Below are 27,229 nucleotides of genomic sequence, written 5' to 3' on the forward strand. Positions count from 1 at the left end.
GACAAGAGAGGAGAAGGAGAAAGAGAGAGAGAGAGAGACAGAGAGAGAGAGAGAGACAGAGACAGAGAGAGAGAGAGAGAGAGAGAGAGAGAGAGAGAGAGAGAGAGAGAGATACAGAGAGGCAGGGAGAGAGAGAGAGAGAGACAGAGAGAGAGAGAGAGAGAGAGAGAGAGAGAGAGAAAGAGAGATACAGAGAGGCAGGGAGAGAGAGAGAGAGAGACAGAGAGAGAGAGAGAGAGAGAGAGAGAGAGAGAGAGAGAGAGAGAGAGAGAGAGAGAGAAAACAGCTTAGTGGTAGACTAAGCTGTTTTTATGTTTGGAAAATAAAATACACTAGTATAATAAACATAAATAAGTGAATTACTAACTTTATACGTGAGACTTACTTATGTAGATGGTGGCAGGGGCCATTGAAATTAATAGAACCATCATAAGTAAGTCTGATGGATAAAGTTAGTAATTTGCTTACATGTATTGCATATAAGTTGATTTTATAAAAGAAGAGAAGAATTATCAGAACTTACCACATCTGTTTTTCCATGCCTTTTTCCAACTACAACTTTTTGAGAGTGTAGACAGTTTATTCTGGAAAATAAAAACAAAACAGTTGTACTCAAAACAATGCATAGCCTACATCAATAATAGGCACAAGCTACTTGAATTTCAACATGACTAAACAGAATATATGATTTTTTTTTTTTTTTTTTACAAAGTTCTACCAAATTTCCAGCTGATTCAGAAATATTATGAACACTATTACACAACTTCATCAGTATGAAGGGGCATATATGTTACATATTCAGCATTGAAAAAAAGTGTTAGATGCATTTGTGATGGATAGTGCACATGATGACAAGGGCTCCTGAAATAGTAGATACAGCCTAATAATGCATATTTACAAGAAACGGGGGTATAAAAAAAGGGTGAGAAAAAAGGAGATAATGAGCTAGAGCAATGTTGGATGACAAAAATACAAAGGAAGCTGTATGAAACAAGATAGGGGTATAAAAGGAATTTCCCGTGGATTTACATGGATCCAGCATATTGATTTGATTTGATCATGTTATTTAGCATTGCTTTTCTGCCACTTTTGGCTAATCGCAATGATGAGAATGTCTGGTGATATGATGCAATTGATGAAGGGAAACTCACGAAGAACACTCATTCCCAGGTAGGGATTTGAACCTGGAACCCTTGGAATCATAGCACAGTGCTAACCACTCTGCCACAGAGGTGGGTCCAGCACCACAAGGACATTGGTGAGCAACTCTAGCATAAAACAGTAGTGTGCTCTATACTCTGTCCCGGCTATCTCTGGAGCAACTTCCAAAGTTTCGGCCTTTCCTTCCCGACCTGATTTTCATATGACTACCGTGCAGTAACACAGAATACAATGCCTGAAGCTTTACGGTCCCTCTTACTTGTACCAATAAAAATTGATAACTTAAAAATAAATTGGTAACACTGAACAAAACAAACAAAAAAAATAATTAAATTTTGTGTGTTATTTCTTGGTCACCCTATACGAAATTGGTCATGTAAGTTATTTTACTCATCATTACTTGAGATCGACAACCCTTTTCATAGAGAATAACTAGGATAAAACTTTTGTGAAAGACTACCAAAAATTTCCCCCTTCCTTTTTTCTTTCCTCTGTTTTTGAAAAATTGCCCACTTGACCAGAAAGAGACAATCTATCCCTTATAGCATGCTAAAAAGGAAATTAATGTTCATGGTTATACTCTACAATGGACATACAACAACCATTACTCGGCCCTTCTTGCCATGAAATTTATTTGCCTGGCATGCACAATGAAACTCCCCCACCTGTAAAGGAATACATGATTAAAATATATTTAAATCCATCAATTGGGTTGTCAAGTTAGGTACTGTATTCAATGTAATCACAAATGACAATACTGACGTTTATTGCAGAAGAATAAATTGCACTCTGACAATCATTTGATATGTATCTCTGATCGAGCATTTCCAATGGTCATTTCCTTAATACTATGCATTTATATTTTACCACATTCAGCTAAATTGAGTTTACAACTTGTTCAAAGCATTTTAGTGCGAAACAACAGTGTAGTTACAAATTCAAAAGTCTGTGCAAACAAATAAGTATTAACACCTTTTATTCTTGATAACTCTCTTCACGTCTACTTATGTAGACAATATTTTCAGAATGTTAAGGAAAATGTATTCGAAATTGGAAAATTTATTCCCAAAATGTATTATGTCACTTCCATGTAGAAACAAATGCTTCCTTCATTCATGCAGTGCACATTTCACCACCTTCCGGTGAACATTCTAATGACCATGCCGGGGCCAATGACAGTATCATCATAGCATGCCCACTTCTCTGCTGCTACGTGCAGCCTTGCTCCAAAGATAACCAGGACAGAGTATAGTCTAGAGAGAAAGATCCAGGGTGGCTATGACAGATAAAATTCAGGTTTTCAACGAGAATTTTCTAAAAATTCAAGCCAAAGGGGGAAAAAATATTTAGTTTTCAATTTTCACAATAAATACTTGTGAATAGTTACCTTAATATCTTACTAAGCATGTGACTAAATACTAATAAAGGACTCGAAAACTAACAATTAACATAAGAGAAAATACCACTCGATGAGCTGCCCCTACATATTGAGTACAATAACTAAGAAAATATGAAATGGTAATTGTATGCACTAAACTTACTCAGTTGCTTGGGTGTGTCCTGTTGATTTTGTTAACCGCTGCTTGTAACAAAACTTTTTGTTTCTCACTTGAAAGGCAACCTTTTTCTTTTCTTGGTACACTTCACTTGCCACGGAAGCACTTACAGATTGAGACAGTTCATCAGTCTCCATATTGTTCGATACAGGAGTCCTTTCGTTTCTCTGCAATTACAAAATATATAAAATTAATACACTTAATATTTATAGTAATGATGGAACAGTACTTTACTGGTATCAGCTGATTCAGGTATATTGGTGTATCCATAAAATTGCTGATAAATTTACTGATATGAATTCTTCAGGGTTCACCCTCATTTTGCCAAAATAAGTTTCCTAAATTTTCCACTTTCCCAACTAGTTTCCAGACCATTGTGTAATTTTATCTCACTTTAAACCTGTTCACAATGTATAATTTGTGTGAAAATATAAAAGCAATGGGTTCCCAGTTGCAAGGGACATCATATTTGTAAGTCTTTATTTTTATTGCCTGGTTTTCTGATGTTTTTGCTCCTATGTGGCCTCAGGTGTGCGGTCGATCTCTGCCAAAACCATTCCACTTTACTCGGTGACGTAAATGTCTCTCGCAAGGTAACTACCGATACTACAGCTCCCATGTGACTGTAAACGCACACTCGATTTCCCATCATGCTCATATAAGGTGAAAAATTGCAGGAAACTTCCATTTACATGTGGTCTCATGTAGCTGTTGGAATTATTTCACGTAACATGCATCATAGTTTCCTTTTGGACAAAATTTTGGAAAAAGTGCACATTATACATCCGTAAATGTGGTACATTTATTCTTTAAACCTAAAACACAAGACTGGTGGATTTTGTGTTATTTTTAGTTTTTAAAGCACAAAATACGTTCATATTTACAAAAAATACAATTTGCATTTTATGCCACAATTGTGTTATTTTGTGATTTCAAATTGATGAAAAATGTGTTTACAGCATGTCACTGCACATACATAACACTTTTCTTCACCAATTTTAACATATTTCGGTGTTATCGCATTTGCATAAAATCAAGGTCTCTATCTATAAGCTAGTATTCACCATGTATGCACAAACAACAGACCAAGGCAACACATGTCGCTTGAGATCATGCCAATCAACAAAAATGTTTCACACCATAGTGGTATGGTAGGCTGCATAAGACTGAGTTTGATTGGTGAAATCCTCAAGTGACAAGGGCCCCTTCCATCTAAATAAAAAATTCCATTGTGCATGCACGAACAGACATGATGCACCATACTGAGAAAAAAACACATGCAACTTGTTATGCCCCTTCGGTTCGAAATGTTGCATTTATTTCTGAAGTTTTGTTTCCAAGAGACACCGCATGTTGCTCGGGTCGGAATGCTCCTTTATATGCAACTAAATGCATGTTCACCATTTTCTCAATAGATTAATTGTTTGCAATAATATTTTCTTTTAAAATTTGATAAGGCACAAGCAAGTGCTGATTTCAAAACATAATTTATAGCTTTCTTTGCATGCTGTTCCCTCTCACAATCCAGAAGAATGTGTCAAAAGAAAATTGCTGCTGGTATATACCACCAATCTAACATTTTTTTACAGCTGTCCTCAGATTTTATTTGCCATAAATTTGTGTCCTTACTAACAGCATATAGATAAATTAGGCCTACATATCTAGATTATTGCTTGGTGCCCTTGCATCTAACATCTAATGTAATGTCTGAATATGAAAACTTAACTTTTTTAAGGCTAGTTCTTAATTATGACATTTTAAAAGTACTCATGGCATACAATGAAATTAAAATTAAATTCAGACAAATCCAGTTGGTTCACTGGAACAAACTAAACTGGAAAAAAATAATAATTAAGAGATAAATAAACAATCAAAATTGATAAACTTACTATCTCTGAAATGTTAGTTGGTGTCTCTTCTTGTGTGGTTATCTCTAAAATCGTATTTAGTGTCTCTTCTTGCATGGTTCTCTCTGCAGTTTTATTTGGTGCCTCCTCTTGTGAGGTTATCTCTAAAATCTTATTTAGTGTCTCTTCTTGTGTGGTTACTTTAGAAACTTCAGTCCTGCAATATGATTTGAAAATATGTTTTACATATTGTATGGCATAGTATAACTTTGCATATGAATCACATAGCTCTTCAAGCACAGGCAATGGTAAAAGTATGAGTGAGTGAATTGACCACTATTTTTATTCACTGTTTTCCACAATGCAAACGTCAATTTGAAACAAAAATGCTAATAAGGTAAACATCTGCTTCAGCATGAGCACAATTCTATTCCTTAAAAGAACATAGCAAATAGAATAAATAGGAACAAAAATAGCAATGGATAATTTGCCTACTGTTACCTTTGCCATCGACTGTACATCTTCACATTTTTTATTCATAAAATCTGACTGTGTCAACAAGACTTAACATAAAGATGCAAGTAGCTTAGGTTTCATAGATGGTAGGTGATAACTACAGATAGGTTTGCTTTAAACACATAATGAAAGGTTGCACATTGTAATGTTAATTTTCAGTATTTTTAGAAAGCAGGAAACAAGTGTTTCTACTATATTTTGTCAGAAAACTATGGAAAATTGAAATGTGACATTCAAAATAAATTATTTGTGACCAATCAATTGATGTTCTTTCTAGAGTGCTTACAATTTCATAAAAACTAAATTCCCTGACTTTTCCAGGTTTTCTAGATGAATCATTGGAGCAATTAGTGCATATAAACGTGTCTGGAAGAAGGTCACTATCTTTTACCTAACACTCAGACTTAAAGACTCCAATTTAACCAATATTAACTTCACGTGTAAAGGTAAAAACGTCCAAACAAAAATGTAAAAAAAGGTAAAACTGACTATTGGGTAGGGGAAGGGAAGCAAGTAAGTATCAGGGGTGCGTTTTTATACAATAATTGAAATGTATTGACTAATGATTAACAAATATTTCTTTTTTTAAAATAAAAGTTCGTAACAATTATAGGGCAAATAATGAAAAATTGTAGTAAAATTTGATTTGATTTTTGTTATTTAATATCACTATTCTGCCATTTTGGCTAGCTGCGATGATGAGAATGAGTCATTATATGATTAAATTTATGTAAGAACGCTCACGAAGAATGCCCAGGCCAGGATTCGAACATGAGACACCTAGCATCATAGCATGCTGTGCTAACCACTCCACCACAGAGGTTGACAATATGTACTAAAATTTAGTAATATAAATTATGGAGATAACTATCTACTAGACATCCGTTTAAAATTGCAAAAAGAAAGGGGTAAATAACACTATTGTAGCAGATATCTAGATCATAAGTGTGTTCAACATGACCCATTTTCCTAGATCATTTAATATACAATTTCTTCTCTAAATATTGGAAATGCTCAGAGTAACAAACTGAAGTACAACAGATTTAAAATTTCTGACTTATCCTTTCTTTTATTTTGTTCAAAAGCATACCTTGTAATGCACTAGCATAAAAATGTTGAATTTTCCAGAAAGAGGATACATTTTCCTGACATTTACAGAAAAAGTATTTCCCTGAGGATATCCAGACTGGTAGACAATATACCTTTCTGAACCATTATATTTTATTTGGTAACCCAACAAATTTCCAGAGCCTTCATTAACCTGAAGATTACATAAAATTTGGGAACATCGACTATGCAGCCAAATGCAGGGTAAAAGTTGACTTGCTTTACAAAAGGGAATAGCATTTACAGTACTGAAACAATTCCAAAATGCATGAAATCTGAGCTCATCAGACAAAAAATTAGCCACCTGTCATATTGAAGGTGGTTGTAACAAGAGGCACAGGCAGATGGCATTGAATGAGGAGGAGCGGGAGATACATAAAGATCCACCAAACCATCTGAAATCCTGGCGCGGGAGCAGTGGAGCTAGTGTCGCTAGTTAAATTTACGGGGAAGCCTGTAGTTTGCATATTTTCAGAGGTTTCAGAAAGCTTACTGGACCATTAGCTGGGGAGTGTGGGATGGTATCCACAGACTGTGCAGAGATGGTACGTGTCCTGTTTGCTGTGTGTAAGATTGGGCGCAAAGCAGGTGTTGCGGAGTGGCAAAAAGGGGTGATTGCAATTGGGCATGCTGAAGGCCATCCTGTGAAGGAATCAGCGGTATTTGCAGGTGTATTGAAACGTACAGTAAAACAGTTCTACCAGCAGTGGTAACAATCCCGGTCTACAGCAAATTCTCATCAGAATTGTGGCTAAAAGATTATGCTGACGGACTGGAACTGCCTGTGTGTTTTATGGGTTAGTGGTTAAAAATCACTTCTTTCGAGGCAGGACATGCAGCGAGATGCCAATGTCGGTCCTTCGAAACCCATTTTTGAATGAGCACTCTGCGGGGACATATGGAGCAGGTACACAAGAGGCCTTTGCTCACCTTTGATCACAAAGTTGGCCAAGACATAAAATGTGAACACTGGAGGACTGAAAACGTATTGTTTGGTCAGACAAATCATGTTTTTGCCTACACGTGAATAATGCTTGGTGTCATGTTCATCATTGACCTAGGAGGACTGTGTGAAAGGTGTGGTACATCCTGGGGGAGGCTCTGTGACGTTCTGCAGGTGTTTTAATTGCACGGAAATTGGTACTTCCGTTGACGTGATAGCCAATCTGAACCAGCCTGTCCACATCATGCTGCTGGACAAACAGGTTTTGACAATCGTCTTTCATCTTAATGAGAAATGGAATATTTCTATCCCTGTCTTCCAGGATAACAATTGCCATGTTCACTGGGCTGCAACTGTGGCTTATTGGCTTGATGAACATTCAGGCGCAACCATACATCTGCACTGGCCCACAAAATCCCCAGATTTGAACCGAATTGAAAATCTGTGGGACCACCTTGAACAATGCATCAAACGTCATGGAAGGCATCCATGCAATATGGTCAGTCTGTGCAATTCTTTGAGGCAAGAGTGGTTGAACATTGATGTCTCCTATATCCAGAACCTTGTCCAGTCCATGCCACAGCGAATCGCAGCTGTTATCCAGGCTCATGGAGGTGTTACATGATCTTAGGTATAGGAGACTCATTTTTTTTTCCAGTAAGCTTATCTTAGTTTTGTATGCTGATACAGTAATGTTGGCATGCTCTAAAATATAGAGGTGGTGGACAAATTAATATGAACACTCACATGAAAACAGGTTGTAATTCGTCCTTGCAGTACAGCAACGCCACTTGGTACAGAAGTCTGCCACCTAGTGGCCGTGAAGGTAGAAGTATCAGATTATCAGCAGCAGTCATATAAGGTGTATGTAAACATTCTGCTACCAATTAAACACTGTTATGTCTGATCTCTCAGACTTCCAATGGCCCCATTCACATTGCCTAGTGCATCAAAGCATGGCTTGATGAGCAAAAAGATGAAGTGAAACATCTCATCTGGCCTCATCAGTCACCTGATCTTAACATAATCAAAGATTTGTATAGTATTTTGGGGACCAAAGTGCAAGCTATGTTTCCACCTCCACACACTCCTTCTGACCTAGAGATCGCTTTACGCAAGAAATGGATATGTATTCCCTTGAACATTGTGCATGACCTGCATTTGTCCACTGCACGTCAGATACAGGCTGTAATTCAGGCGGTGAGTCAACTTCCTATGAATAAAGATTCTTGTGTCATATCACGGTGTTCATATCTTTTTGTCCACCACCTGTAACTTATTTACCTTCATATAAAATAGCTAAGAACTTAAGTATTGATACTTTCAGAATCATATGCACTTGTATTGGCTGAACCTCATGAATAAAGTATTCTAATTTATTTTGTCATGTAACAACTTTATATTTCTCTCTGCCACTGCACTCACATATAATCAAATAATGAATTAATATTACTTTCTCTCTCTTTACAAACTTTAAAATGGACTACATACTCTTGTGGTTCCAGCTTCACTGGCACCAAATCCCTGGCATTAACGTTGGGATATTGTTGGTGAGCATTTAGTGCAAACTGCTGAAGCTCCCTGTTGACTTGAACTTGAGCAGATTGGAAGTTTGGCACATCTTGGTCATTTGGTTCTTGTTTGATTCTACATGTATCAGTTGGATTCAGACCATTGGGATTGTTTCCTTGTACATGCATCTGAAACAACAATGTACATAAAATATTCATAATAGATCTTTCAACTAGTGACTTATCTACACTTATTCAACATTCCCCTTTCACCCCTACGAAATATTCTCAACACATGGAAATTTTTCAAAAGACCCAATCCAGATTGTTTTCATGGTTATTCAGATTTACAAACTAAAACTATATTCCACAACCCTACACTCCCTTGAGGATCAAGATCTGACAAACAGCTTTTCTTCAGGTGACGTCTGGTTAGTGTATCAAGTCCACTACTATTGCTTTCAAGTAGTTCTCCAATTGCCATCACGATTCTGAGCTAACATGGGAATTTTGTGAGCTGCTACCTGGGACTATACCTAGGACCCCTCCCCCCCCAATCCACACACACACACAACAAAAGTAAGAAACCATTTGGCTATGCCAGACAATTTACACATATTTGCATTAAAATTCATAAGAAAAAATAACAAAAATGATAGCATTTTTTAAACTAGTCACAGACTTCTCATAGAAATATCAAAAAACTATATTCTACTATTGTCAGATGGCATGCTAGTGGTGAAGTCTGTTTGTACACCTATAGCATCACAAAAGACCCCAACCCTATCTCCAAACTTTCCCAAATTTTTTACCCCAAATTTTTAACTATCCTAAATGGCCTTTGGTTCATCTCTCCATCTGGAGGGCTACTGTTGTGTAATTATTACAATAATCTAAATATATTCAAACTAGGGCTGAGCCAATACCAATACAGATGGTATTGGTTGAAATTTCCCCATCGATGCTGAGGGGTGCCCATCTGCCCCAAGGCCCAATACCCACTCCCCCAAAAAGGTAGAACATTTGCCCCCCCCCTTGCTTATGCCGAATTTATAACTCAAATTATTCTTGTCAGACAAAATTTGCGGAAAAATATAATATCAGCGGTGCAACCACGAATTTTTGTCTGAGAGGGGGGAGCGCAAGTACAATAATAATAATGACATTATTATTATTACTACTACTACTACTAGTGGTAGCAGCAGTAGTAGTGGTAGTTATTATCCTCATAAATTACGCAAAAAGGGGGTAGAAGTCTGTGCTAAAGCATGTTTGGAACAAAGGATTTTAAATATTTTTTCAACACCGTCAATTTTACATTAACTAATAATGGAAATCAAGCACCCAAACTGTATTTTTGAATGGCAGAAAATGGATGATAAATCAATTCCAAAGGTACATGTGTAACTTTCATGTACAATATATGTTTTACACATATGCAACATGGATAGTATAGATTCGACTCACCTCATCCCAACAATCAGCCACACAGCTGTCACATGGTACAGCTTAGTACTTATTGTCTAAATTTAATTGTCAGAAGTATTCAAATAGTTTTGTGTTTTCTTTTGAACAGCCACGATAATGATAATTTTGTGTTCAGAAAATAATATATTTATAAATTTAATAATACATATTAGCAATTATTATTATAATAAAGAACTCTAATTGTGAGTTAACCAAAAGAAGGAGACATTTCGTCTGATAGCCAGCAGCGGCAATTGGGTGCCAAAATGGGGCAGGGTAGGGGGCAAGGACAATTCACTTTCTCTTAGTAGACAAGATTTAGCATAGTGCAGGGGAAAAAGTGGAAAAAAGTAACGGGGACAACTGCCCCTTCTCCCCAACGCCCCCCTAATTGCTACCACTGCTGGCAGCCTTGCATCAATGGTTATAGAATTAAAACTACACTATTGCAGACTGCAAACTTCTGGAGTATGTCTCTCTACACCACAAACACATTAATTTATGCAAGAAGAAAATTGAAATTTTACAAATTTGAAAACTCGTCAATGTTATTTTTATAGCATTTTACAAGTTCAAATTTAAATATTCCATAGTTCGATGGGGGGGGGGCATGGCCCCTGTGGCTCCTCCCCTGGTCATGGGCCTGTTACTCACACACCTCTTTCCCAGGCTAATCATAATGATGTTGATTACATGAAATTTATGAAGGGTCATTCAGAAAGTAACACCCATACTAAACGTGTTCGACTATGCACACAGCAGTTCAAGCCAAGTATCATAATTTCAACCACTACATTTAGCATTAACACACAAAATCTTACCATCTGTGTTGTATTTCTAAACTCTTCAGCTGTAATATGATTGCTTTTGGCAAGACTTCTCTCTGCCCTGAAAAGCAAGAAAAACTCAAAATAGTTCAAGCTGAAACAGCTATTAAATGCACAAACACACTAACAAAAAGTAATACACCTGGGCAACTCCATTGTCACGGGTGGGATGCACAGGCTAGTTTTTTGACATTAAGGCGAAGAGGGACCATTACGTACCTGTTGTGCGTTTATTTCAATATCGTCTGATTGGGCACTGCTAATTAAAAAAAGGGATTAGTATTCAAGAGAGTATGAATTTCTCTCCATGTTACAAGTTGAAACTGTTTTTCAAGTTGAATAGTAAGCTAGACACGATGTTTAAAAAATATGATTAATAAGTATTTACAGAATCCCATGCATTCCTTATGGGAAATCAACTTCAACTGCAAGTTACGGCTAATCAAATGGGAGTTTTGACTTTTCCTCCTACTATAACATACGAACGTGTCCTTTTTCCATCCATGTACTTTCTACGTCATTAGATGTTTGATATTTCCGAGAGAAGAAATAAAATAATGGTCCCATTATCCTAATGCGTTTCTCCTTGCCTCCTACGGCCATCCTGGCAGTGTTGCCAAATATGATGTGCATAAGAGAGCTACATTTCACCATTAATAGAGGTAAAGATGACTTTCAAGGAGCTAGATGAACGAAGGCTGCATAAAGTGCCTCCTAGGGTAATTTTAGGTGTCAGAGGGATGGGAGCGCTGCTATTACCGTTAGCTTTAAAGTTATGGCAATTTATTCTTAATTTCCACCACCTAGATTTGGCGGCATCACCCATCTCAATAATCCACTGATACTCATATGAAATCGGAAATAAAGGATTCCCGGTTAACAATATTGTATTTGAATTTGAATTTTATTTTTCTTCCGTTGACCCTTGTTTAAAAGGGCATGGAAAACGTCAAGATACATAATGAAATAATAATTAGTTAAGTACATCATAACAAAAAAGAAGAAACATTGTGTAGTACATTACATCACTACACCAAAGTAAAAATGAAAAAATACACTTCATTACACTACAATAAAAATAAAAAAACACATTATCATTGTTGCATGATTGAAATAAGAATACAATTAAAATACATATTTTTTTAGTACACTGACGTTGTATTGTCTTGTTCCATGAATTCTCCGATACTGTAGAGAGCTCTATCTGTCAAATATTTTTTATTGTTTGTATTTGTTTATCTTTTGGAGGTATCAGTTTTATGTCATGAGTAGAGCCTGGAAGTTTGGCAAAATGCCTCTTTTTATCTACTGCATATATTGATAAAATTTTTCTGGATATACGTTTTTTATGTTGTTTCGAATGTTTTAGAAGCCTTTTCATTTTGCCTATTTGGGACTCCAATGCCTATTTTTAATTATAATGCCTTTTTTTTGCCTTTTTCAATGAAATTTGACCATTTTTTTAAAAAAATGTGTATATAAATTATTTTCCTCCCAAAAAACGTTGTTGGCATTTATTTTTCTTCCGTTTATTATGTGAATAATTTTTGCCTCATTTAAGTAATATCGAACTCACGCATGTTTCAACATTGCTGAAGGAGAAAAGTGTGAGGAAAATGTATTTCATGCTCAGTTAGGATATTGCCTTTCGGTTAACATTTCCTTGTGCATGATTGAATGCTGAAGTGGACAGGTTGATTTCGAACACAAAGAAGATATTTCTGAAATCTCCCTCTCAAACCCAAAAATTTAATAAAGTTGCATCTGAGCTTAGTTTACCTCCGCAACCAGTCTTGACCAGATGTGGAACCTGGATATCTGCAGCTATATATTATGCTAACAACCTTGAAAAAATTAGTGAGGTGATAGATGCTCTTCCAGAAAATGAAGCGGCTTCAATTCGTGAAGTGAAAAACTCCTGTGCTATTCAAGTTTATTTTTGCACATTATGGTGCATTGCCAGAGACAATTACAATTATAGCATCCATGAAAATCTACGAGGAATCTATGCAGCAGATGATGGAAGTGCCAGGAGAAAAGGGGTCAGCTGTTGTGGAAAAGTGCAAACGGGTAGTGAGTGCAAATGAGTACTTGAAACAATTGAAATCAATTTGTGATATTCTAAAAGGTGAAAATGTTGTTACCGAAATGAGTCCAGCTACATTAGCTTGTTTTATGTATGCTCCAATAACTTCTGTCGAAGTAGAAAGATCATTTTCTATTATGAAAACATTCTCTCTGACAGACGACTATCAATGAATGTTGAGAACTTAAAAAAACACCTTGTAGTTATTTATGTGCAATCAAGACGGAAAAATTGAAATGCTCTTCCCAATGTAGATCTTAACATTTTGCCAGAAATTATAGATAAAAGTAAGCGACTTCCAAATGTGCCTTTTTTCGGTTTATTTTGCCTTTTTTCATTTTTAGTGCCTATTTTCCACATTATAAATGCCTTTTTGCCTGCCTATTTTAACGAAAATAAATGCCTGAACTTCCGGGCTCTAGTCATGAGGCAGCTGGTTGTAGAATATTTTTCCGGCATTCATTGATGATTGTTTTGAGATATTGAGTCTGTGTTGGTTCTGGTAATAATTATCTTTCCCCCTTGTATTGTGGTTGTGTAATTGGTTATTTTTAGTCATGCTTCCAGTATTTAAAACAAACGTTATAGCCTTATAGATGTATACGGAGTATATTGTCATTATTTGTTTTTCCCTGAATAACTCTTTGCAAGATTCCCTACAGCCTAGTTTGTTCATTATTCTAAGTGCTCTCTTTTGAAGTCTCAGTATTCCGACAGTTTATTATAAAATGATCCACCCCAAGCCATATTCAACACAGGGGTAAATTAGTCCATAATATATGCATTTGTTAATTTCTGTTAAATTATATTCAGCCATTTGTTTTAGCAGGTATAGATTAGATGATAATTTACTGCAGATGTTGTTAATTTGTTCTTCCCACATTAATTTTTGATCTAGTGTTTTCCCAAAAACTTTACTGAAGATACAGTTTCTATGAGCACATTGTCTATGCATAGTGTTTGTGACTCAAAATCCATGTTTCGGATTGTATTGAATATCATAAATTTTGTTTTATTGTTGTTTATTATTAATCCATGTGAAGTTAAGTATTGTGCCAGTTGGTTTATGGTGATAAAAGTGTTTATTTCAAGCTTCCTAGGGTCGATACCTCTGGCAAGAACAGTTGTGTCATCTGCATAGGTGACAATTTTTGTGTTTGGGTATTCTGGTACATTGTTTATGTACAAAATAAAGAGCAGGGGCCCCAGGATTGATCCTTGGGGTACCCCCATTAACACTTTCCTACTTTGCGATTTAAAGTTAGTGACTATACCATGCATGTTGTAGCTTATTTGAGTAATATGCACTCTGTCCTGTAGATAAGATTGTATAAGTTCATAAGCTATCCCTCTTATTCCTATATTGCTTAGTTTGACCATAAGCAGGTCATGTCTTACCCTATCAAATGCCTTGGAAAGATCTAGATATATAGTGTTTGCAGCTTCATGTTTCTCTAATGTTTCGGTTACATAATCGATTAACTGTGCTAGAGCTGTGTTTATTGATTTCCCTTTCTGGAATCCATGCTGGTTTCTGTTTATTATGTTATATTTGTTACAAAACTTTATAATATAATTTGATAAAATTTTTTCCAATTTCTTTGAAAAAGCAGATGTTAGGGAGATAGGTCTGTAGTTCTCAATGTCTGTTGCAGCTCCTTTTTGGAATATGGGTATCACTGTGCTGTGTTTTAGAACTTTGGGGAATGTACCAACTTTTATTGAATTGTTGACTGCATACAGCAGGGGTTCTAAAATAGATTCTGAGCAGGATTTAATAAGTTCAGCTGACCATTCATCAGGTCCATGTGATTTTTTGTTTTTTAAACCTTGTATAACTTTTTTTTAACTCATTAGCACTTACTTCTGGGATATATATACTGTTTGGCCGATATTTCTCAATTGGGATCTCTAATGTTTTGTCATTATTTTCATTCTCTCTGTTTGTGTTGGTTAAGTTTATAAAATATTCGTTGAATAAGTTACATATGATATTCGGGTCAATTACTTCAGTGTCATCCTTGATGACTTTTATGTTTGCTTTATCACTGTTTGTGTTTGATACACGGTGATTGTTAACTATTTTCCAAATGGCTTTTTGTTTATTAACAGACTTTTTTATTTGTTTACTGAAAAAATTTGATTTTTGATTCTTTATGGCTTTCTTGAATAGTTTTTTCACATTTTTGTACTTTTCCTGGTGCTTAGTGTCTTTTGTAATTCTAATTTTTTCATATTATATTTTCATATTACTTTTCGAAAGTATAATTTCTTCTGTTAGTGGCACTTTCTTCTTATTAGGGTATATTCTTTTTGTTGTTTTGGGACAAGCTACATTTAAATAATATGTTAAGTGGCTTATTAGCAATTCCCAGATATCATTTGTGTCAGTTAGTTGGTAAAGGTCTATCCAATTTTCCTGATGTAAGAGGTAAGATAATCTATATTTTGCTCACATGTAGCCCTACATTTTATTGTGTAACTTTTTGAGTATTCTAACCTTTTCCCTTGTATTGTAATTTTTTGAGACGTGTGGTCAGAGATAAGCAAGTGTATGTAGGACTTCAGCTTTAATGTGATTTGATTGTATGTTTGTTATTACATGGTCAATCAGGGTTTCTGTACTTTCTGTTATTCGAGTTGGTTCTTGAATTATTTGAGTTAGGTCCTTTGACTTCAAGGTGTCCAAGTATTGAGCACAGTTTGTGTCTTGTTTTAGAAGATCTATGTTTATATCTCCAACTATTAATAGTTTGTTATGTTTTTTTGTCAAATGGTTTAGCATGTTGTCCAAAGCATTTACAAAGAGATTTATGTCACTGTTTGGTGATCTGTATACTGCTATAATCTTAAATGTATCTAATCCTATATTAAGCTCTACACCACTAACTTCTAGTATACAGTCACCTTCACCTTAGCCACAGCGCAATTTAAAAGTAGCTGGGGAGGTAAGAGGGGGTGCGTGACACAGCCAATATAACAATATCACGTCACGTGAAAATTGTACACTCATTGCAATTCGTCTTTGTGCCCCACTATGATGCCAGCGGTGGGGCATCATAGTGGGGCAGGGGCTACAGTTCACAGCCAAACGATTGCACGAAAGAGCCAGCGAAGTTGGCAATAGTGATCGGCAGATGGTATAGTGAGAAAGACCTAGGGGAAATTGTCCCTGTCCCCCTTAAAGTAACAATTCTACTAATAGCTATTAAGATTTTTCTTACAGTTTCTGGGCAATGAATTATGAAACTCAATGGTGTTCATTTAACATAACTAACCTTAGGGAACAATTTTTTGTGGAAGAGATAAAACACTTCCTCTTTACTTAATTAACTTTATTTAAATTTCGGTAAATTTTCTAATTATAAAAAATAAATTGTTTTAGAAAAAGAGAAAAATGTTGTACTGGAGTTGAAGGAGAAATGTAACAGTTAAACACATATTAATTGTTTTTTGGTGTCACGGGAGGGACACAATACAAAAGTAAATAAAAAATGAAAATAAACAACTGATATCTAAATACCTTCTACTATTACTTACATGAAATTTAGAAATTTCACACTTCCACATTGCACAATTTGATGGTTAAATCCTATTAATTTCGAAGATCTACTGTCTTCATTCACAAAAGGGTACTGCGTTTGAAGCGGAGATGGTACCGCGTCACTGCATTGTTTGTTCCAGGCAATTTCTCCCATTCAGTGGGATGTGCATGCCAGAACTGCTGAACAGGAGAACTTGCAACTACCGCCACCCGGGAACAAACAAAGCAGTGATGCGGTACCATCTCCGCTTCAAACACCGTACCCTTTTGTGAATGAAGATAGTGGATCTTCGAAATTAATAGGATTTAACCATTAAATTGTGTAATGCGGAAGTGGGAAATTTCTAAATTTCACGTACGTAATTTTAAACTGCGTTTACCACATCCATCATGAATACCTTCTACTATTAACTAAATTATGTACGATAGTTGAATTTTTATCCAAATTTTAGATTGTTGACTCACAAGATAGAATAAAAGTATAGCATTGCATTTAATTTTAAAAATGGAGATTCAGGCGCACTTTGTCCTGGAATATCCCACCTATAGCCCCCCTTTTTTTATTAACTGATGAACCTTTTAACCAGGTTGACAGAAATGAGTAATTTATCAATAAACTGAAATTCAATTACCAGCTAATTATTTCCTGCAGTTGGAAGTATGGATCGGTGTGTGCTAATATTTAAAGATCTGGATACTGGATCCAGGATTCAAACTCGACTGGGTTTGGATTATTTGAATTCAAACACACATCCCTAATTTGAAGTAGCATCCTACAGTTGCTAGTTACAAAATTTCTGTAGCTTGTTGCGAGAAATTAGCTATTACTACCATTAAATTAGCTATCATTACCAGCTTAAAGATTTAGTTAATGAATTTGAAATTGGACCAACACAATCATAATTAGTAATAATAGTTCTTACTCTAATAAGTTCATGTTTGAACCATGTCACTCGCGGCAAGACAGTACATGCCTGACGAAGCTACCAGACGGGTTGTAAAATCGATCGCGAACAAAAACTGCATGGAAAAATGAAACATGAACTTTATTAGAGTGAATTTCCTCTCTTCGTGTAACAGCCAAACAGGTATATATTTAGATACAATGTAAGAGTCCTTAGTTTGAGGCTAATCAAATTCCATATTGGAGATTTTCGTTCATGCTGTGTTCTAAAATGACAGCTGCAATAGATTTTAAGTTAACTGGCCTCAACATGCACATACACTGGCAAAACTTTATCCCATATGCCATCAATAAGGATTAAAGCGAGATCTTACTTACAGAGGACTACGTTCCACTTTTACTGTTGGATGTGGAACCAAAGCTTTCTTCACATTATTCTCTGTAGTCTCAGATTCTTTCAGCCTTTGCTCAACTTTCACCTGGATATTTCCAACTTCTTGTCTGACCATCTCTATGAGCACATCACTTCCTTTAATAACCTCTCCCTCTTGGTTTCCTGAAGGGCCCCTACTTTCATGTTCAACATTTGCACTCACTACTCTTTCATTCTGTAAAAAAAAAAAAAACACAATTCTTATTTTTCACTAGGAGGAAAAACATTGAAACTAATTTAGCCATTGAAAACATATTACAGCACATGAATGATATGCAGGATGTCCACCATGAAACTAAAACATTTGTACATTATCTGTAACTCTTGATGGGATGAGAGCAGAGATTCATGGAGTTCGTGCTGAAATTTTGAAGTGGTAATCACAGCTGCAGTCATTTTTTAAAATGACAGCTCAAAACTACCTGTACTCGGTAGTTTGTGGTACTTTGATTGTTCCTAAAGAGATACAAAGGTACAGTTCTTTGGCTATTCAGAGCATACCTCATCACTTGGTCCTCCTGGACATTCCTGTTCACCATCAACACCTCAGGAAAAAAATCCACAATCCATCTTTGGAGATCTTTTCCTGCTTTGATGGGAACGGGAAGGGAGGGGGTTGAAAGGGGTAGAGAGAGAGGAAGCAAGAGAGAAGTGTAACATACACATTATCCAGGGTGGCTACAGACAAGCAGAAATGAAATTCCCTGACTTTTCCAGGTTTTCCAAGACAAATTTTAAATTTTCCCTGACAATTATAAACTAAATCCATGTTTTTGCAAATGGACAGATCCAGGTATGGATTGTGTTAAGTACCAATATTATCTTTAGAGAAATTGACTTCATTTCTGTATGATTTGATTTTAAACTTCAAAATAGTGAATTTTGAAAATAATTACAATTCACAAGCTAGGGATGGGTTATTAAAGTGATTTTTTTCATGTGCATCCAGTTTCCAATAAAATATTTGAATATTTTTAAGGTTGAGAGTAAATGAGATTAGAGTGAAGAGTCATTGATGAAAAAATACATTTTGTAATTTATCAATCTCCTTAGTCTTTCTCGTTATTATATGTTTATATTTCCAATGAGGTTTGGAACCCTCTGCTTGCAAGAATCGTGAATGCAGACTCATATTCCGATGCATTATCACTTGTATCATTCTCTCTTTTCTCTGCAAAGCAAACAACATAACTCTTGCACATATGAGAGAGATTTAGACAGGGCAAATTTGCAGCAAATTCACATAGTTGAGTGTATGCAGGATCTTTGCATCACTTCAAAAAAGTGAGATATTGGACCACTCCCTATACACTCCTGACTTTGCACAAATGCGAGTGTAGCAGAAAACTGAGGTTGGGAGCATACACTTGTCAAATTGTTATAACGTTTGCGAATGCAGATATCTGTTTCATTTTGTCTATTCAATAGATATATTCCGATTTGTTGGACTCTTCCTAACATCGAATAGCAGTTAAATGTCATTGTGAACATATGTTAACCTGTGCAAAACCAGTATTATGCCGGGGGAATGAAATTACACCTCCGTATGCATTGCTACATTAAATAAGGTTAAGTGAGCCAGAAGAGTAATTCCAGCAGTCTAACGTTCCGTTTATGCATGCAATTTTCGTCAGATGTTGCAGTCTGAAGACATCCAACAAAAATCAATTCCATAAGAATGCCATGCATGCAATTTTTGTCGCATGTTGTAGTGATACATTGTATCGAAGTTCAACACTGATCGGACGGCGGTATCAGACAAAAATGGAGCCTAAATGATTGTCCGACAAATTTTAGGTTTGCATAGCACCCTTATTTGTTTCCATGTTCCTTCAGAATGTCCAACAAAATGCCAAACTACGAAGTCTGACAACTATCGGACGGTGCCACAGTGCTGGTGCACCCCTGCCCCAAAACCCTCCATTCACGCTTTATAAATCTTTATAATCTTGCAAAACAAATACCTGGCACATTCATTCCATCAAAAAAACATAAAATAAAGTCGTCAATCAAGACAAAATTCCCTGACTTTTCCCGGTTTTCCAGGTCTGTCGCCACCCTGTTATCTGCCACTCTTTGCTAAACACAACAAGGATGAGTGACAATATGATGAATTTAATAAAGGAACACTCACAAAAAACATCCATGCCCATGCCATGAATCCAGGAACTGCAATGGCGAGATCAAAAGTTGTCCATCAAGATGGCTTACATGCATAATCTAAGCAAGTACTCTCAGCATTACTTACCATCTCCTCCTCATCATCTAATATTTCAATTGGCTCATTTGTGTTGTCCAATATCTCAATTTCATTATCATCATCTGAAATGTTGATAACAGCCTCTTCTCTCAGTCTAAAAGAAGAAAAAAACACGTAAACTGTTCAGAATCTTGTACATGACCACAAAATAGGATAGCTAATCAAAGTTATAAATGCTCACAATAACAAATATTTCCTGGCAATATTTCAACTTCCATTATTCTAACTACTAATGTTCAATTTGTCATGGCCTACGACAAGAAGTAATTAATGTTCTTTTGATTGTCTGTAATGTCACATTCTTCATCACTAGATTTGGTTTATTTTACTTCGCTTTTTGTGCCACTTTTGGCTAATTTGTAAAGATGGGGATGAGTGACGACATGATGAAATTTATGTCACACACATCTTCATTATTAGACTAATCTAAATATATGAGTAATTATTTTACTACAACTGTGGTGATATCTTCTTGCACTATCATCGATGAATTCAATTAGAGACTCTTGTTTTTTAAAAATCAAATATCTTCCATCATTACTAATACAATTACAAAATTAATATCTTAAAATAAAAAAAGGTTAATATTTTTATTGCCAACAACAGAAATAAATAAGTTTGGTATTTCCAACAGGAAAAAAATGCATTAAAACAAAAATGCAGGAACCAGGTGAGAACTTTATGTTTTCATGTTCTACAACTCAATCAAATGTATTTTTCTTTTCAAAAGAAAGTCGAAGAAAAAATTTTATCACTAAAATTTTCCCAGGATGTCTACAATTTCAAAAAAACAAAATTCCCTGACTTTTCCGGTTTTCCAGACCAAAGCCATTATGGTCATTCATATATGTAAAGGTGTGTGTAACAAGATCAGTAGAGTTTAGGTATAGAATCCCACTTAAAAATTATTTTTATATATAAAAAAATCATAACAATTATAGTATAAATTAGGGATGGGCCGATATGAAATTTTGGCCAAAGCCGATAAAGTACAGATATAAAATTCCAAATGTCCTTGAAGAACTTGAAGTTCATTGACCTCAGTAATAAATGTTTGTTTCCAGGTGACTGCAGTGCAAAAGAAATCACAAATTTAGACATTTAGTTTATTAAAATGTAGGGCATGGAGATTATGCATAAAAATTATAACAAAATGGCAGAATTTTGCACTAAATTGTAAGATATTTATAGATATACCCGATCGGTATAATAATCGGTTAATTTACCGCTAAACTGACACACCGATATGCCTATATTGGCTGATACCGACAGAGTACCAATAAATCTGTCCCATCCCTAGAATAAATAATGCATAACTGTACAAAAGTTATTGATAAAATCTGTATTAATTTTAACAACCCAACAATTGCAACAACCATGAGGGAAATTCCAATAGCCACATACTGAAGTAGATTTCTAGATGAAAATAGTTTATAATATGATCTATCCCTAGAGTATTTAATACACAATTTCTAAAGTAACTACCAGTAATACTCAGTTTATCATATTGAAGTATAGTTTGTCCACAACCAATTAAAGATTTGCTGCTTGTCCTTTATTTCTTTGTTCAAAAACCCTACCTATAGTGAACTACTACAAAAATGTTAACTTTTCCAGAAACACAGTAAATTTCCCTGATATTTCCATGACTTTTCTAGAAAAAATAAATTCCCTGATTTTTCCAGGATTTCCAGTTTTCCTCAGCAAGATGTAAAAGTTAATAACAAAATAGAATAACTATGCATTCTAATATATTAGCGGTATGAAATATAAAAAAAAAATCAATAATAACAGTTGTGCTGAATAATCACTCATGTAGAGGTCTCCCCAAGGATGTAATAGTAATGAATGAGCCATAAAATAAAATTATTATTATTAGTTTATAGTAATAATGACAATTGTTATTTGGTTATTTTATTTCTGCTGCCCAATTTTATGTCAACAACCTGAGATCTACACCTACAAAAATTTACAGGAATATGCATAGGCAGTGGCGTGGCGTGACTTTTTCAAACGTGTTACCAGTGATCATACGTTATCATCTCCACCCTACCGCAGCCCCCCCCCCCCCCCAAAAAAAAAACATGCCTTTGATCTGGATTTTTGTTCTTTTTATTTTTTTGCAATCCGCTCAATGATTTATTTAGCCACAATCACTCCTAGAAAGAACTACCAATCATGAGAGAGTTACCGCGAAAATCCAGTGAATAGTAGTCGAGCCTTGTCAACCATCTCTGTTTCTTTGCAAAGAAGTGGAAAGGGGAAGAAGAACCACACATTCGGGTCAGTTTGACATTTCTGCATTGAGCAGACGACAGAATTCCCCTCCTCCAGCGGTGGGAGGAAGTCCAGATGTGTACGTACTACTGTTGCCAACTTAGTTTTTTGGAGCAAGGTTTGTCCAAATCACGAATCACATCAAGTACTTATCTTTTTGTCTATTACTAAACGGTTTCAGTTGTAGTTAAATCCGGCTTTGGCTTTGCAGTCTAGCTCTTGTTGCTTCAGTATCCCCGTTTTAGGCGGGATTTAGCTCTTTTCTGGAAATCCAATGTGACAACACTTGCTGATCCGATAGGCCACAGCGGCAACAGGGCCCCTAAACAGGCATATGAATAACCCCCTAGCACACTTGCCTCCAAGTCTTTCCCCGCTGTTCCCTTGCATTGGCGGGCGCCCTTTCCTCTTGTTGCCTCTTGAGGGTAGCGGAACAGCCTGTCTCTTCGCTTTTATCGGCTGCAGAAAAGATGTCCTCTGCAATATACACTCAACTGCAACGCTGTCGTTTAACTTATTTAACAATGTTGTTATTTTATCGAGAAAAAAAAAACTTTTTAATTTCTTTACATTTGCTGTTACCTGCGGTAACACTGGTTACATACACGCCACACCTCTGTGCACAGGTATATCATTGATTTGGTGTTTTAAGTCCACTTTATGCACAGAAAGGCTAATTGGGAGTGGACCTACAGTTTAAATTGGGATCCGAACCACTATGTGCCTCCGCCGGGTATCAAACTCGAGACCCTTTGATTACAAGGCAACGACTGTATAGGTATGTCATAAGAATCAGAAAAAATTAGGGAGCTTCCATACCAAAGCAATTGGCGACATGGGGATTTCACACCCAAGCAACGAAGAAAAAGCATTCACTGCACATGCATGAACAAAAGATTGAGGCAACATGATTGACACAATGCCCCAGTTCAAATGACAGTCTGTCATGTTGCCTTTGTTCAAATGGTCACATTTATTTCTGAAGGTTAGTTTCCAATAGACATTTGTTGCTTAACGCTTTGGTCTGAAAGTCCCCTTAATGGAAAATTTGGCTAGTAATTCTGGATTATGTATTAGGATATAATACCCTATGTAATATACAGTGATAAATCTTTGCAAATGATCCATACATTCATTTTATAATTAATTAATTAATAATAATAACTTGTGCTTCTTTAATTGCTGAAATTACAATACAAAATACAATTATACTCTTGGTTATTGAGAAAGATGAATGCACAGTGCATCAAAATATTGAGAAAATTCATTAATTCTAGCCAAGAAAAAAGTGAAAGATCTAGTCAATATAATAATATTAATTATACAGTGTTAATAATTCCCAGAAGTCAAGATCAGAAGACACCTTGGTCAATCTTGAAAAATAAAGTATTATTGAAAAAATTATTTCATTGAATTACATTGTTTTACTTCACTTTTCTGCCTCTTTTGGCTATGATGATGATGAGGATGAGTGATGATGTAATGAAAGGACACTCACAAAGAACACCCATGCCCAGGTTGGGATTTGAACCCAGGACCCCTGTCATTGTAGTGTACTGTGCTAATAACTACCACTGTGGTCGGTTATTGAAAAAATGAACCTGCACCTATTTCTTTCACTTTTCTGCCTCTTTAGTTTAATCCCTATGAAGAGGATATATGCTCTTGGTGAATCATGCCTGGAACCTTCAGTGATGAGATAAGGTGCAAACTTTCTCCTATTAGCTTACCTATTGGTTCTTGACCTATTTCGCATTGGTTCAATTGCTAAGAGCACAATATCATCATCACCTTCCATCAATCTTCTATGTTCATCCTGCAATAAAAAATGTACATTTTTTTGTAAAAAGTGTCTTATACGTGGGCTGTAAATTTAAAAGTGGCAACACTGTCAGGAAGAGGTGATAACACCATGCATGTGCTCATGTTGAGGTTGCTCTCACACACACATCCCAACCTCCTCAAGAAATGCACTTACCCATTGTGCAACAATCAGATACATCTATGTTTTGTTGCTACAAGTTTCATGCAAGTCTTGGTGAGATTCTCATGCATTTTTGCCACAGTCCAAATGAATGTTGATCTACAATCACTGTTCTACCTTTGTAAACATGTTTTAGGGCAGTACACAGAATCCAAACTAATCGCAACCGTTGGGCCAATATCAGTTTTTACATGGGAAAGGTTGGCTTTACGTTGGATGGCAAATTGACGTTGGGCCAACGTTTGATCAACCATGGAAAAGTGAGTCAAAATCAGTTTTAAAAACAACTTTCTCTTGCTAAGACAACGTTCAGGAGTATGCTGTAAATTCTAGAGTGTAAAATAAGTGACACGTAACAGTGTTTCTTTTCGAATATTTCACTCACAGAGCATACTGGAAATACAATATATTTTTAATGAAAATAGAAGCTATTTTTAACTTGCAGTCACTCACCAGTCCATTGTCAGCCGCCATGGATGAAAGATGTGTTGGGAATTGCTTATTGTTTGTCTCTTTTGCTGTAGTAGATTAATAACATTCTTACAGGTATTATTGTGAAATTGGTTAAGCAATGTTATGTACAGACTAAATTCCATGAAAGGTGGAAAACTAAGTAATCTCTAGAAAGTTTTTGTGCTACCACTTGAAGGCATGGTGCCTTGAAAACAATGATACCATATGACTGAGAAAGTGCTATGTATTTTTCTTACTTTCGTAAATAATTTGTACTATTGTTTCCATTTGGCCTCACAATAAATTATGTATATATCAGAACACATTCGATTTATGTCTGTTAACACATACTGCGGAGTTTTAGTGAAGAAAGAAACTTTTTATTAGCCTCTCATGATTTTTAATTTTTTTCTTCAACATGTTCTGATTATTGCTCTTAGGCAATAATTTTGATAGCCACTGCTATTTTTTTTCTTTTCATAATCTTATGTAGTAGTCGTTGTGCGTTTGTGTTTTTCTTGTGTAGTGGTTGTTATGTGTTTGTGTGTCTTGTGCAATAGTTGTGCTGTGTAGTGTGTTTGGGTTTGTCTTGTGTAGTAGTTGTGGTGTCTAGTGTGTTTGTGTTTGTCTTGTGTAGTAGTTGTGCTGTCTAGTGTGTTTGTGTTTATCTTGTGTAGTAGTTATACTATCTAATGTGTTTCTGTTTGTCTTGTGTAGTATCGGTGGTGTGTATGCATGTGTCTTGTGTTGTAGTTGTGCTGTCTAGTATGTTTGTGTAGTAGTTGTGCTGTCTAGTATGTTTGTTTTGTCTTGCGTAGTAGTTGTGCTGTTTAATTTGTTTGTTTGTGTAGTAGTTGTGGTATGTAGTTTGTTTTTGTTTATATTATGTAGTAGTTGTGGTGTGTTTGTGTTTATATTGTGTTATAGTTGTGATGTGTTTATGTATGTCTTGTGTAGTAGTTGTGCTGTCATATGTGTTTGTGTTCGTCTTGTGTATTAATTGTGCTGTCTAATGTGTTTGTGCTTGTCTTGTGTAGTAGTTCCTCCATTCATATTGGGGGTTAGGCGTAGAGCTGACAACTCTGCACTAAAAAAAAATGTCAAGAAACAGCAATATAAGGCCATGGATGTTCCCAAGGTAAAATATTCCAGAGGTAAAATAGTCCCCCGTTCGGATCTCCGGTTGGGGACTACTTTGGGAGGTCCCTGGACTAAGGATAAGATCTACATTAGGAATAAGGATATTAAATTAGGCACCTGGAATGTTCTGAGCCTTTACCGGCCTGGGGCATTTCAGTGTACAGTTAATGAGATAGTTAAGAATAAATTAGATGTAGTAGCTGTCCAGGAAGTTAGGTGGCCAGGAGAAGGGAATTGTAAAACTAAAAATTATACTTTTTTCTATGGTGGTACTGAAAATCATAATTTTGGAACAGGCTTTTTCATAAATAATAGAATTATCTCAGCTCTTAAAACAGTAGAATTTATTAATGATAGGATATCATATGCAGTTTTACAGGGTAGGTGGTGTAAAATTATTTTAATAAACATACATGCTCCAACGGAAGATAAAGATGATAATACTAAAGATGATTTTTATACAGAGTTAGAACAGGTCTTTGATAAATTTTCTCAGTATGATATGAAAATTCTGTTAGGTGACTGTAATGCACAGATTGGCAAAGAAGAGACATTTAAACCCACGATTGGTAAAGAAAGTCTTCATGAATTAAGTAATGATAATGGTATAAGATTGATTACTTTTGCAACCTCAAAGAATTTAATTGTGAAAAGTACCACTTTTAAACATAAAGATATCCATAAATATACCTGGTCTTCTCCAGATGGTAAAACTCATAATCAGATAGATCATATTCTCATTGATAAGAGAAGGCATACTAGTATAATTGACGTTCGTACACATAGAGGTGCTGACTGTGCCAGTGACCATTATTTAGTAATTGCTAAATTAAGAGAAAGACTCACAGTGATAAATCATAAGCAACAACATCTAAAAGTTATAAAATTTGATACAGGAAAGTTTACTGATGAAAGAATTAAGAAAGATTACCAAATTAAACTGTCAAATAGATTTGATGTTTTGCAGGATTTAAATGATGATGAAAATATAAATGAAACAGACGTAAATAAGAATGGGGAGCACATACGTAATGCAATAGAATCAGCAGCTACAGAAAGTATAGGATACCATAAACCGAGAAAAAGTAAGCCATGGTTTGATAATGAATGTCATAATCTAATAGAAATAAGAAATCAGGCTAGACTTAGGTGTGTAACGTATTGGCTGCATACTAGAAAAAGGGACAATAAAGCCTTATGGGAAGCGTGAAGA

General features: G+C 35.6%; 1 protein-coding gene across 2 annotated transcripts in view; it reads right to left on the reverse strand.

Moving 5' to 3' along the window:
- Positions 1-27,229, reverse strand: part of LOC146002442 (uncharacterized) — a 92,897-nt gene that overhangs the window by 35,412 nt on the left and 30,256 nt on the right. For both annotated transcript variants that reach the window (XM_083140278.1, XM_083140277.1), the window contains exons 4-11: positions 24,170-24,255; positions 20,151-20,256; positions 17,848-18,077; positions 10,930-10,996; positions 8,622-8,830; positions 4,607-4,781; positions 2,703-2,884; positions 524-584 (exon numbers count right to left, since the gene is read on the reverse strand). In XM_083140278.1, coding sequence (XP_082996404.1) covers positions 524-584; positions 2,703-2,884; positions 4,607-4,781; positions 8,622-8,830; positions 10,930-10,996; positions 17,848-18,077; positions 20,151-20,256; positions 24,170-24,255 — 1,116 coding nt within the window. The remainder of the gene's footprint in view (positions 1-523; positions 585-2,702; positions 2,885-4,606; positions 4,782-8,621; positions 8,831-10,929; positions 10,997-17,847; positions 18,078-20,150; positions 20,257-24,169; positions 24,256-27,229) is intronic.

The sequence above is a fragment of the Lepisma saccharinum genome, chromosome 18 (assembly GCF_977018435.1).
Source record: "Lepisma saccharinum chromosome 18, izLepSacc3.1, whole genome shotgun sequence".
Lineage (NCBI taxonomy): Eukaryota > Metazoa > Arthropoda > Insecta > Zygentoma > Lepismatidae > Lepisma > Lepisma saccharinum.